Source organism: Musa acuminata, chromosome BXJ3-10 (genome assembly GCF_036884655.1).
Source record: "Musa acuminata AAA Group cultivar baxijiao chromosome BXJ3-10, Cavendish_Baxijiao_AAA, whole genome shotgun sequence".
In the NCBI taxonomy this organism is placed as follows: domain Eukaryota; kingdom Viridiplantae; phylum Streptophyta; class Magnoliopsida; order Zingiberales; family Musaceae; genus Musa; species Musa acuminata.
Window position 1 is genome coordinate 27,706,456 of NC_088358.1, and position 12,048 is coordinate 27,718,503.

A 12,048-nucleotide genomic window follows, 5' to 3' on the forward strand; every position below is an offset into this window, starting at 1 on the left:
GAGAAGGTGAGTTTCCTTTAGTCAAACACCCGTCAGACCCTAAACAAATAATACATAAAGACCAACAGTAAAAAAGAGAAAAAGTAAAAGGAAAAGGTCACAGCCTTATATATATATATATATATTCTAAGAAGCAAAATTTTACCATCCTATCCTCTACATTCTAATTACAAGTTGTGATTTGTCAATAATAGGATTAAAAACCACTTTAATTAACAAAAGATCAAATATAATTCAAAATAAAAATTCCAATACATAATTACACAGCTACTATGTGAATGAGTACTATTGCTTTAGAGGATGTATATAATCTCATGTGAAGCATTTCAAACTAATAAATATCCATATAAGCCCCTACATACTATGGAAGCATTGAAACTTTGACTTGTAATACAATGAGTTTGGAGTAAGGATATGAAGTAGGTTAATGGCTTCATGGGTTTTGTGTACCCCTTGTTGATGTCATTAATTTGGAGATATCTCAAGAACCATTCAAAGCACAATGATTTCTTAGTTGAGCTACTTCCTGGCAGGACCCATATCTTTGCTTGCTTAATGTTTATGAATAAACATCATTTTTCCAGCACCAAAGATAATTCTGTAGATTTAATGTTTCATGTTGTTGCTGATGAAGGAAAGGAGTGATCCAACTTTTCTTTAGCATCACCAATCACTGAATACCATGTGCCTCCGACAGGACAACTCTGCCCACATAACTCTCTCTCCTTAAAGCATGGAGACTCCATTTTGTACTCCAATAATCTACTAAACACAAATGGTGGAATCTCTGTTTAATCTGGTTGCTGGTCCTGATTGAACTTACTAGAATAACTTCATCCAGAAGTCTGATAAATAGAGAAGCCAACTCTATCACAATTAACTTTCCATGATCTGCAGTATTTGCAGTAAAGATTGTAGCTGGAAGATGTAGTATGGTGTAACCACTTGTGCCTTATAAAAATGATTCTCTTTTCAAGTTGACCTGGTGCAATATTTTAAGCAGGTGGAGTTTTCTGTTGCATCAGCTGGAAGTGTATACTTGTAGCTCTCCATCTTTGATGCTATAGCAGATTGCTGCACGATGAACTGTTCTAAGTCAAAACCCAGTAATCAACGAAATGAAGTAGCTTTTTCCCAGTTTAATATAAGACCCTGTGACAGATATGAATCAGATCTAGAGAACAGGAATGGAAGTTGAAATCATCATAGCAGACGGAAGAAAATGGTTTCAATTCATTCTGTTGGAGTGTCAAAGAGAAGATGAATCCACGAGAGAAATATCAGGGGCAATGAACCGGAAACGCCAATGCAGCATTATTAACATTTCTATCATTCATATCCCTGACAACATCCAAGTCAGATCAATAATGAAATCACAACACAACTATAGTTGATATCAGAAAGTAGAATGAACCTTTTCTGAAGCATGGAGGCTATTCAATACAACTCCGTGATGGCAAGAAGATCGTGTGGTCTTTACAATTTTGCATTGCTTCTTTAATTCTCCAGTACATTCTACTTATATGAGAACTAGGAAATGTTGAAACGGACTGCCACCAACTTTGGCAGCACTAATATATTTAAACTACTACAGGGGTTTTGAATTCAGCAGTTTCATTATAATGCTAATCATCATATGAAAATTGGATATGGATCATCTTTTCTTAAATCCATACTTTTTACGTTCATAGAACAGATCGGTCTTGGCACTTCCCAAATTAACAATCTTGGGACACCCATCACGATCTTTTTCCTGCTGAGTGCATTCTTTGCAATAGTAAGCATCAGATATCCCGACTCCACCACATATTACACACCTTCCCTGGAATGATCCATAGTTGCACTCGTCACACACACGTACAAGGGTGCATGGGCGAACATAAGAGTCACAGATGACACACTTCCCATCACATTTCTCACACAAACGGCCGATGGCTATCCCTGGCTGCTTCCGACACATGATGAGATCAGGATGATGCTTGGCCATGATCCTTTAATCACCCAAAAGTTCCTGGACAAACAAGAAAAAAAATTAGAACCGATTCCTCATCTTTTGAGTGTTATATATTTTTTTTTCTCAATATCTGAGGGGAGTCTAAACTTCTAGAGCCGAGATCAAGAAAGCTATAGAAAAACCATCAGTAAACACTCTGTTTGATTATCTTTTGTTTCCATTTTTCATTGTGATGTTGCCTCAGAAGACAGAACCTTGTCATTTAATGAAAAAGATTTTTACCTTACGGAATTTCCATAAAATCCCATACACCATCCAAACTAAACTATGAGCTGTTTTTATGACAGTCTTATATATCAATCATTCTTCTTAATTAGATGTGCCTTTGTTTAGAATATACTAAATGTGGTGATTCCATCTTTTCTTTATGCACTACAATCTCCTGAAGCCTATCTTTGTCTATATCATCTTCAAGCATTGATAAATGGAAGAAGTATACTACGTGAAGATAAGGACCTTATAGAGTACATCAACACTAAGAAATATAACTATTCAGTTCAAGTATCATAAAGATAAAAAATAATAAAAGATTACCATAAAAGATCAAAAGTTTCTTGACACCCAAGTATCTTTGCCAATGAAAATACTAGAGGATAAAATAAGCATGTCCATCAAAGGATCATAACAGACTACGATCTAAATCCTTGATGTTATCCCCAAATTCTAAGTAGGGGTATTTTTATAATCTGAGTTAATCTCTAAGTAAAAAGGAACTAAAAACAGAGTTAACTACCACTATATATATCTCATCACCCTTGCCTCGACCATTGTTTCAATGGAAAGATGGCTACGGAAAAGGGTGAAGCAGACAAAAAGGCACGTCTAAGAGAAAGATTGATAGTGATCCATTTCCTTTGATCTTATCTTGAATTTAATTTTTTTCTTATCATGGTATTAGAATTACATGAAACATATTCATATTCTACGATTTCGATAGGTTACAAGTACCATGATATGGTTGTTCTATAATGATATATCTTATATAAAAAATATAAAGAAAGAACCTTTTTAATATGTTTTCACTTTTGATTGCATCCCACTAATTCAATATGGTGTGGAACTCAGATGCAATCAAGAGAGAAAACATTATACATAAATCCCTACCAATGTCCCTCATAGGTGATACCCCTCTGTTATCTTCAAATCTTTTCCATAGTTAAGCTGTGTGACTCGCGATGATGATGATAAGGAGGAAACAGTGATGAGGTACATATAGAGGAGGCAGCTAACTCTAATCCGATATCTTACTTTTGTTAGACATTAACTAAAATTACAACAATGTCCCTAGTTAAAATGGGACTGGAATCAGCAATTGCAAGAACCATCACACATCTATACGCACCACAACAAAAGAGTCATCATGATCCATCTCACATACTATTGTGGATATCAAGGAGCTATTGAAGCACTTTATCTCATACACAGTTATACATTATTCTCAAGAATGTAACTAAGCAGCTCATTGGGCCGCTATAACAGCTAGGATAGACAAACTCTCTCATATGGATGGATTCATTCCCCCATGAACTGTCATCTCTTTTGTATAACGACCTCCACAGGTCCTTTTGTAGAACTATAAAATCATAATTGATATTCTTTTGCCAAAAAAGAATATAATGATTATTCAAGATAAAGATAAGTCATAACTGATCATGTTGCAAGAGATGTCTAAAAATATTTGAGAAAATGTAAAAAAATACATAAATATCTCTTAGAGAAGATTATGGTTCGTGCATTATGTGATCTCCTTGAGATTCAAGTCAAATGGGGATGTCACACTTGATTATAACTTCATCCTAACTTCTCTGATGGTTTAAGGTCTATTATTATGGATATGAGAATGTTTGTTTTAAAAAACTTCACAAATTTTATATGTTTTCTTTTTGTTGAAAATACAACTCACATTCCAAAATTTCCACACTACTTGACCATCTTGTCCTCTCTCTCTCTCTCTCTCATCAATAAAAAATCTTTCAACCCAAAAACCATCTTGTCTAAATAAATTGAAATCTAGGTCAAAACTTTTGCAACTACTTTATTAACGTCCGACGGCTCTTTTTCCACATATTTCCTAAGAACATCATCGGCTTTATTCTCAAAATATCATGCACGAAGAAGACAAGAAATATATGGCATCTCAATAAATGGTTTCTTGAGAAAGAAAAAAAACAACTAATACATAAGCTGACTCGAGAGATATCCCACAGTAATTATTCACAGAGCGGAAGATCCAACCTTGTGAACCATACTTGTAAATTCAAGATTTCAAAACCCTAGGTTAACATAGGGTTAACACTTAAAAGAATGAGACCAGACAAATTATTGTCAACAACAGTATTATCCAACAACTCTCTACGAGATTCTTTCCATGTTTTCTCTAAGGATATTATATGTTTTATTCACTGCAAAATCACAAGCGTGGCAGAGAAGAACGAACAGAGTACACCTCCATCACGAGATCTTTGGAACGAACGTATGAAACATATCAAAAAACGGCACTTTGAAAAAAATAACTATGGCATAGGCAAATCAAAAGAAAACTCGCAGAAATTATTATCAGGGCAAAAGATCCAACCTTATAAACCACACTTCTTAATTCAAGATTTTGCAGCCCTAGGTAAACACTCGAGAATGAGACTCGAAGGAAAACCCCAAGTGCAGCAGACAAGAACGGGCAGTTATGACGCCGTAATGAAATCTTTGAAAAGAACATATGAAGCATATCAAAGACGGTTTCTCCAGAAAAGAAAAAAGAACCAAGGCATAAGCCGAATCGAAAGATGTCTCACATATACTATTCGCAGAGCGGCAGATCAAACCTTCCGAGCCACACTTGTTGATTCAAGACTTCGCAACCCTAGGTTAACACTTAAAGAATGAGACCAGACAAAATTGTTTTCTACTATTTTCCCTGAGGATATTGTATCCTTTATCCACCAAAAAATAAGCACCGCGGCAGACGAGACCGAACAGAGTATGGCTCCCTCGTGAAATCTTTGAAACGAACAAATGGAACGTCTCAAGAAACTGTTTCTTGAGAAAACATAACGTAGGCCGAATCGAAAGACGTCTCACATAAATTATTCACAGAGCAGCAGAACCAACCTTGTCAACAAATTCAAGATTTCGTTACCCTATGTTAACACTCACAAGAAGTATTGAGGCCAGACAAATGCAAATCTTCGAAGAAAAAGGAAATCAGAGGAGGGATCAATAAGGAGAAGAAAAGGACAAGATCTGGCCGAAAGGAAATTTTCCGTACGTCTACCGTCAATAACCCTAGAAGAAACCCCCTCGAGATCGGCTCCGCAAACCTCTCGATTACTCGATTGACAAGGACCCTAATTGGCGTCCGGTGCTCTTCCGGAAGCATGTATTATTAGGTGCTCTGACAAACGTGGCTCTCTTTAAAAGGCTCTTTTTGTTGTTGGGCCCACGCACAGTCGGTGCAGCTCCTGGCCTAGTTTATGTTATACGCTTCCGCGGGGCACGACAACAGAGCCTTCCGCGTTGAATTGGATTAGCATTGGGTTTGATTTGAATCGAGAAATTGACATTATTTATTTAATCGTTAGATAAGGTTATAATGAAAGGCAGATATATGAATATTAAATATATTTAATATTTTCCGATAAATAGATATTATTAATTCAAGAATGTTGTTAGCACTAAAACAATTTTAAGGGTAGATATTATAAGTGTTAAATAATTCGAATTAAATCGTGACGAGTAGTATGAAAAATCATAAGTTGAGTCAAATATAAAAGAAAACGATAAAAAGGGCACATTTTTCCGAGTGCGCTACCGCAGGCGAACGACTTCGCCGCGTCATCGCGAGGGGGGAGAATACAAGGGGGAGAACCTCGATCTCGAGGATCGCGCACTCACCACGAGGCGAAGCACTGACACTGTCTCCCCCTCGCTGTCTCCTTGGCTTCCCCTTTTCCACCTGCTCTGATCTCTCTGCCGACACGGTCGCTCGACAGAGAGGATGGCGGACTGGGGGCCGGTGGTGGTAGCGGTGGTGCTGTTCGTGCTGCTCTCGCCGGGGCTGCTGTTCCAGATCCCGGGGAAGGGCGGGAGGTTGGTGGAGTTCGGCAACTTCCAGACCAGCGGCGTCTCCATCCTCGTCCACGCCGTCATCTACTTCGCCCTCATCACCATCTTCCTCATCGCCGTCGGCGTCCACGTCTACACCGGCTAAAGCCATCGTTTGGTACATTACGTACTGTCTCACGCTGTCATGCGCGTCCTACTATCCTTCGTCTTCCTCATGCCTCTTGAGTCAAATGATACGTACTCGGACATCCCTGTGATGGTTCCTTCTTCATGCTTCCTCTCGGGATGGACCAAAACATAAACAATGAGCATTGTATCACAATATTTCTATCCATTAGGCAGCTGGTTGTTCTTCTTTTAAAGGTACATACCTTCTCTTGAATCATCCACTGTTGGTAGCTCAGGCTCATTTAGACCCAGAATCAAGAGATATATACACGCGCTCACACACATAGAACAGCTGCTGGCAGACAATTGCAACAAGATACAAGGAGAAAAAAACAGAGGCGGCTGGAAGTGATGCCCTGCAAATTGCTCCTTGAATCCTTGCCTGGATATCATCTTCACCAAATCCCCTCTTCATTTCTGGATCTTAGCAGTATCCAAAGATGAATTTAGTCTACACAGAGGGGCTTCTCAGACTGGCTGAGGAAGGAGATGCTGCTGCCTGCCTCGGGCGGGAGAGCGTCGACAAGGGCATTGGAGTGGCCGTGGAGGGCGACGGAGGCCGAGGGTTTGAGGAGCTCGCGGTTGTTGGTGCTGAGGATCCGGACGTAGTAGTTGGAGCCGGTGGGGGATCCGACGGTGGCGTTGTTCTGGTATACCAACGACGAGGGGCACGGACTGGATCCGCTTCATCTCCTCCTGGGGCGCTTCAGATTCTTCTGCTCGTCCTTCACGTACTCATCCTGGATCTCGATGAACTCCAGCTGGCGCTGCAGGGACTTCAGGCGCCCGTAGAGGACGTCGTGGTGGTCGTCGTCGTCGTCGCCATGGAGAGGCCCGGAGGCGACGATGCTAGCCGGAGGAGCGGGCAGCGAGGGCTTCGCGTCCACAGCCACGGTGGTCATGGCGAAGCTTGGGGGAGACCCTCTTACGATAAAAGGGCTTCCGAGATGAGTCGGTTGGTAAAGTGGCGTGGGTTTGACTCGGTAGTCCGAGTTAGTGACTCAATAACTCGTGGGATCCACTTCCCTTCGCCAGTCGGGTCCCTCTTGCTGCTCTATTAACCGAACCAAGTGCTAATTAGGCAGTTCTGATTAAGTTTCTTGCGTCTGCGGATGTAGTCGAACCGGATTGTGGATCCGAATCCAGATCAGAATCCGATAAACTTGCTGATACTTTTGATGATGAGAACAATAGCAGGCTAATTGGGCCAAGGTACCTTCTTAGCCCAGCCCATTTAGGGAGCTAATCTGTAAGACATTGCACTCAAATCTACACTCGGTCCCACATTTATTAGCATCAAACTTGTGAATCAGAGCATTAATCAATCGAATTTATGAAGGATTAGAATTTAATTCATTTCACATGACATATTACACAAAATGTGTAAGCAATCATTCCCAAATAAATATTTACATGCATATACAAGAATATATATATATATTGAAAAAATGACCAACTAGATGTGTCTTTTGAGTGTAACATAAAAGAAGGCATTGCAGATCACCAATCCAATTCAAGGAGTGAAAATGATCACCAACCATTGATTATTGTGGGCTCTTCCATTTGGTCAACTTTGGGGCAGCTTGGCAAGAGAGTACACCTTCAACAGTAGAAATCATCTCCACCATAGAAGCAGAAGGGAAAAAGAAGAAGAAGAAGAAGAATCACAGGAGAAACAAGGGCAGCATCTCTCGAAGAGATTGCAACAAAGGTACAAAAGCCATGAATGAGGAGGTAAGGTGGACAAGGGAAAGGCACAAGATGATCCCAAAGAAGGCCATCATCGTCATCTTGGTAATCTTCTCAGCCTTGTCCTTCCTCAAGCTCTATACTTTAGCACCCACCATCTCAGAGTATGAGACTCCTTATGTATCCCACAAGATTAGCCACCATGACTCTCTTCCTACTGAGGACGCACTCGGCCCGAAGGAGTACCAGCTTCTCTCCAATCTTATCTCTAGGAGAGCCCCCTGCAACCTTCTCTTCTTTGGGCTCAAGCCGCAGTTTCTTGACCTAGCTGCACTGAACACTGAAGGCACTACCATATTTCTGGAGGATGATTCAGAGAAGCTCAAGACTCAGCTGCCCAAAGGGATCGGGATCTACCTGGTGAAGAACCATGAGAAAGCTGGCAAAGCATTTGAGCTGCTTGAACATGCCCGGAAGCACCCTTCTTGCAGGCTGCAGGTGGGTCTGATCACTGAATCTGGGTGCAAGCTAGCACTGAAGGGGCTTCCGGAGGCAGTATACGGGAGGAAATGGGATGTGATTGTAATCGATGGACCGAGCGGAGACCAACCTGAGGCGCCAGGAAGGATGGGGACGATCTACACAGCAGCCAGGCTTGCACGCATGGGTGCGAACGCCGATGTCTTTGTTCATGATACGGATCGCATGATCGAGAAGTGGTACTCATGGGAGTTCCTGTGTCATGAGAATTTGGTCTCTTCCAAGGGGAAATTGTGGCATTTTAGGGTTGCAGCTCACTCCGGTTCTGATAGGTTTTGTTCCCAATCTGCAGTTCAGATACTGTAGGTGAGCCTATCCAATTGATTTGAAGTCACAGTAGGTGCTAAGGGATTTCCAGACTTTTTGCTAGGTATCAGCATCCATCAAGTAGGTGTTGACTTTGATTCTGCTTGTCGATGGATCTATAAGTGAAGTTGAATGAGATTTATCTCATGTCAACTAAATAGAACTAGCCAGAGTATAACAAACTTGACAAGTTGATATAGTTATTCTAGTTTGTGTAGTCTAGGTAGCTCAAGAACAAAGAGAGATTCTAGCAGCAATTCTAGATGATGAGAGCAAAGTTCTAATTGCAGACCATCAGTGTTTATGGTAGAACCTCTTTAGTGCAGGAACAAAAAGGACTCAAGAGTAACGAGACTAGGAGCCAGGTGATCTTTTGTTCATCAATTGGTGTGAGTACACAATGAGCAGGTTGATAGATAACAGCCAAGATTGAAGAAACAAAGATGTTTGATGAATTGTCTGAACTAGCAGAGAGATTTATAAAATTTGATAATGTCTGACATGAACTCTGGGAATTTAAGGCCAAGCACAGAAGTCAAAGATGGGTTGACCCAGTGACAAGGCAGCGATAGACATGGTGCAGCTTGGGAATACTATTTATGTGAGGTGTGCCTTGAATTCAAACCTGCACCAGGCCTGCTGTCAATTTGGAAAGAAATCAAATTGGTTAGTTGTGCTTCCAATTTTGGCAGTTCGTCTTATCTTGGATTTTGCAGTCTGTTCCATTTCCTGCTTAGGGTTTCTTTGCAGCTCTTTTCATTTACTTCTGCTATTGTCAACTCATCTCTGTCTTTACTCCATATGTGGCTTAGGAGCCAAACCACATAAGTCTTTGTGTTATCAGATTTCTTGCACTTCTCTCTTTGTTCTTCTCTATTTAATAACAATAAATTTGCGTGATATAGAAACATCCTCATTTTATCCTATCATCTATAGAAAACTGTTGTTCAGTTTTCTAATCGAGAAGATTAATAGTTGTGACATTTCAAACTGAATAGAAGCCATTAGTTCAAGTGAACATTGGAATAAGAATGAATTGAAAGAGCATCATTGTCATAAGCACATATCAAGCACTAAATGTGTTTTTCTTTTAAAAAGGAGGGACTTGCAACTTTCACTTTGCGCAAACTTACAGGATCGAATGATGATACCGCAACAAAAACATGGAGATGTCTCCCTTTACAAAGCTTACCTACTTATCAAGGCTGTAATACTTAGATAGAAATGATGAGCATCATAATTCTAGTGCAAAGTATGTGCACATTAAGAATAGATTAATGAGATCTGCTCATTGTTTTCTTAGTGACGACAACTAGATAATGTTAACTAATTGCAGCTTCTGTTCACTCTTTTTATGGTCCTGCAAACCATGTAGCTTCAATAGTCATTCTTTCCATGAAGTAGCAAGTCGTATTAGTATCACATAATTGGTATATGAACTTGAAGTGTATAATTAAAAGTACAGGAAGGGTATATTCTTGTCACATAAATTCATGCTCTTTATGTTTCAATCGATGCTACTTGATTGTTACGGCAAAACAGTTTGAAGTCAGAACAGCATGGTCTAAAATGTTTCAGAAGATGCTAGAACTTGATCTTCTTATGGTTAGCTTCAATATCTTGATGATGTTTCTACTTTCTATTAACTAAATCCAGGTGCTACATCCATCATATACAGTTTGACTAAGATCAAGTAGATTTGATTTGTATATTGTTCAGCATGATACTCTTAACTCTGGCACCTCAAAGCAGATCAGCATCCAAGGGTTTTTTAGTTCGGTATAAGTCAATGTTGGAAAACACAGGAGAGATGACTCGGTAAAACACACACTTAGATACCTCGATAAATCTAGTGCAGACAGTTCAGACAAGTTAACCAGCAGAAATAAGTTCTTCAGGTACCTCGGTTAGCTCAGGTCCTTAACTTGCAGAGGGTTTTGTAAGTTTCTAGTTTCCTCACAAGTTTTTCACATGTTCTACTTCAAACTAGCATTTGCCACTTGGTCTTTGCATCTGAAGGTGAATGGTGTATCTTCTAGTGATGATTGCTCTGGGCATATTCCTTGAACTTTCAAATTCCCAGCAATCATGCAGTTCATTGTCCAAATTTGTCTACAATGAATAGAGATGACCTAAACATAAAAGATCAATCTGAGAAGAAGAAATAATAAAAGTAAGATCTCATGGATCTCTAAATTGGTTTATAAATCTCATGCCATTGTTACATAATTCTGCCTCTAGCCTTTCATTCATTCATTCACACACCATGTACCATCTCAAACTTGTTTTGTTGAGAACATCATCACAGCAGCATTGTTTTTGCAAATCACATTGGGTTACAGGATACTTGGACTCTCTGTTGGAAGAAATAAGCCTTCAAATCACATTTCAGATGGCATAGTTTAATGTCTGTTTTATTTAGGTTATTAGGTTAGTAACCCAAGTTTATGGAAGTAATTATTCTTCAGAATTATACAAGGACGTCTAGTTTCTTATGAAGTAGGTTTTACCATAAGTGAATTCTTTAACGGAGATGTACAAGTAAAAGAATACTAATTATGGTAAATTCTGTTTAATGCGAAATTATGGTAAAGCGTATTGCTAAATGAGCGTTTTACCATCTAAGCTACATCTCCTACATTTGTATATTTTTACTTTATATATTTAATTAGCTATACCTTTTGCACATAGCAAGCTATATGATGAGTGCTAGAAATTAGTAAGTGTTCAATTTTGAGTGCTAGAAATTTTATTTTAGAAGTCTTCAACGCTGCTAAAAGGTAAAGAATTACAAAGAACGAACTAATAGCAAGCAATATTATAATGCTTTCGTTGAGATTTGAACTCAAGACCTCCCGCTTACTAAACGGGTGCTCTAACCAACTGAGCTACGAAAGCTAGTTGGTAATTAGTTCTGCTTTTATCTAAATGACATAATTTAGTTGAACAAAGTAAAATAACCTAGACACGACTGCTCTTCGCTGATTAGTGAGTAATAAAGCTTTTATTGAGATTTGAACTCAAGACCTCCCGCTTACTAAACGGGTGCTCTAACCAACTGAGATATAAAAGCTCATTTATAATAAATTCTACTTTCTGCTAAATGACATAACTCAAATGATATCTGCTGAATGGAGCAAGTACTATAATGCTTTCATTGAGATTTGAACTCAAGACCTCCCGCTTACTAAACGGGTGCTCTAACCAACTGAGCTATGAAAGCCAATTGGTCTTAATCTCTAACTCTCATAACTTGTTTCTAAAAAGCTCTT

The 12,048-nt window shown here is 39.4% G+C and overlaps 3 protein-coding genes and 3 non-coding genes across 9 annotated transcripts; 2 read left to right on the top strand and 4 right to left on the bottom strand.

Moving 5' to 3' along the window:
- Positions 1-1,470: 1,470 nt before the first annotated feature.
- LOC135651541 (PHD finger-like domain-containing protein 5A) lies at positions 1,471-5,375 on the bottom strand. Of its 4 annotated transcripts, XM_065171673.1 has the most exons (3): positions 4,804-5,332; positions 4,590-4,712; positions 1,471-2,011 (listed from the first exon to the last, which is right to left on the bottom strand). In XM_065171673.1, exon 3 carries the CDS (start codon positions 1,985-1,987, stop codon positions 1,655-1,657), a length of 333 nt encoding a protein of 110 aa, XP_065027745.1. In that variant the 5' UTR covers positions 1,988-2,011; positions 4,590-4,712; positions 4,804-5,332; the 3' UTR covers positions 1,471-1,654. The 4 variants fall into 4 exon arrangements, with proteins under 4 accessions (XP_065027745.1, XP_065027748.1, XP_065027747.1 ...); XM_065171676.1 differs by lacking the exon at positions 4,590-4,712 and having other exon boundaries at positions 5,277-5,375; XM_065171675.1 differs by lacking the exon at positions 4,590-4,712 and having other exon boundaries at positions 5,120-5,332.
- A 397-nt stretch (positions 5,376-5,772) lies between these two features.
- On the top strand, positions 5,773-6,439 carry LOC103968468 (uncharacterized). The gene has a single exon (XM_009381700.3). It carries the CDS (start codon positions 6,006-6,008, stop codon positions 6,216-6,218), a length of 213 nt encoding a protein of 70 aa, XP_009379975.1. The 5' UTR covers positions 5,773-6,005; the 3' UTR covers positions 6,219-6,439.
- A 1,329-nt stretch (positions 6,440-7,768) lies between these two features.
- On the top strand, positions 7,769-9,640 carry LOC135650428 (arabinogalactan O-methyltransferase 2-like). The gene has a single exon (XM_065169748.1). It carries the CDS (start codon positions 7,964-7,966, stop codon positions 8,774-8,776), a length of 813 nt encoding a protein of 270 aa, XP_065025820.1. The 5' UTR covers positions 7,769-7,963; the 3' UTR covers positions 8,777-9,640.
- A 1,960-nt stretch (positions 9,641-11,600) lies between these two features.
- On the bottom strand, positions 11,601-11,674 carry TRNAT-AGU (transfer RNA threonine (anticodon AGU)). The gene has a single exon. It is a non-coding gene; the product is annotated as a tRNA-Thr (tRNA).
- Positions 11,675-11,775: 101 nt separating this feature from the next.
- On the bottom strand, positions 11,776-11,849 carry TRNAT-AGU (transfer RNA threonine (anticodon AGU)). Its single transcript has one exon. It is a non-coding gene; the product is annotated as a tRNA-Thr (tRNA).
- A 76-nt stretch (positions 11,850-11,925) lies between these two features.
- TRNAT-AGU (transfer RNA threonine (anticodon AGU)) lies at positions 11,926-11,999 on the bottom strand. The gene has a single exon. It is a non-coding gene; the product is annotated as a tRNA-Thr (tRNA).
- Positions 12,000-12,048: the final 49 nt, after the last annotated feature.

Coding starts and splice junctions, on each gene's coding strand:
- LOC135651541 (XM_065171676.1), bottom strand. CDS start 1,987: ATGGCCAAGCATCATCCTGATCTCATCATGTGTCGGAAGCAGCCAGGG.
- LOC103968468 (XM_009381700.3), top strand. CDS start 6,006: ATGGCGGACTGGGGGCCGGTGGTGGTAGCGGTGGTGCTGTTCGTGCTG.
- LOC135650428 (XM_065169748.1), top strand. CDS start 7,964: ATGAATGAGGAGGTAAGGTGGACAAGGGAAAGGCACAAGATGATCCCA.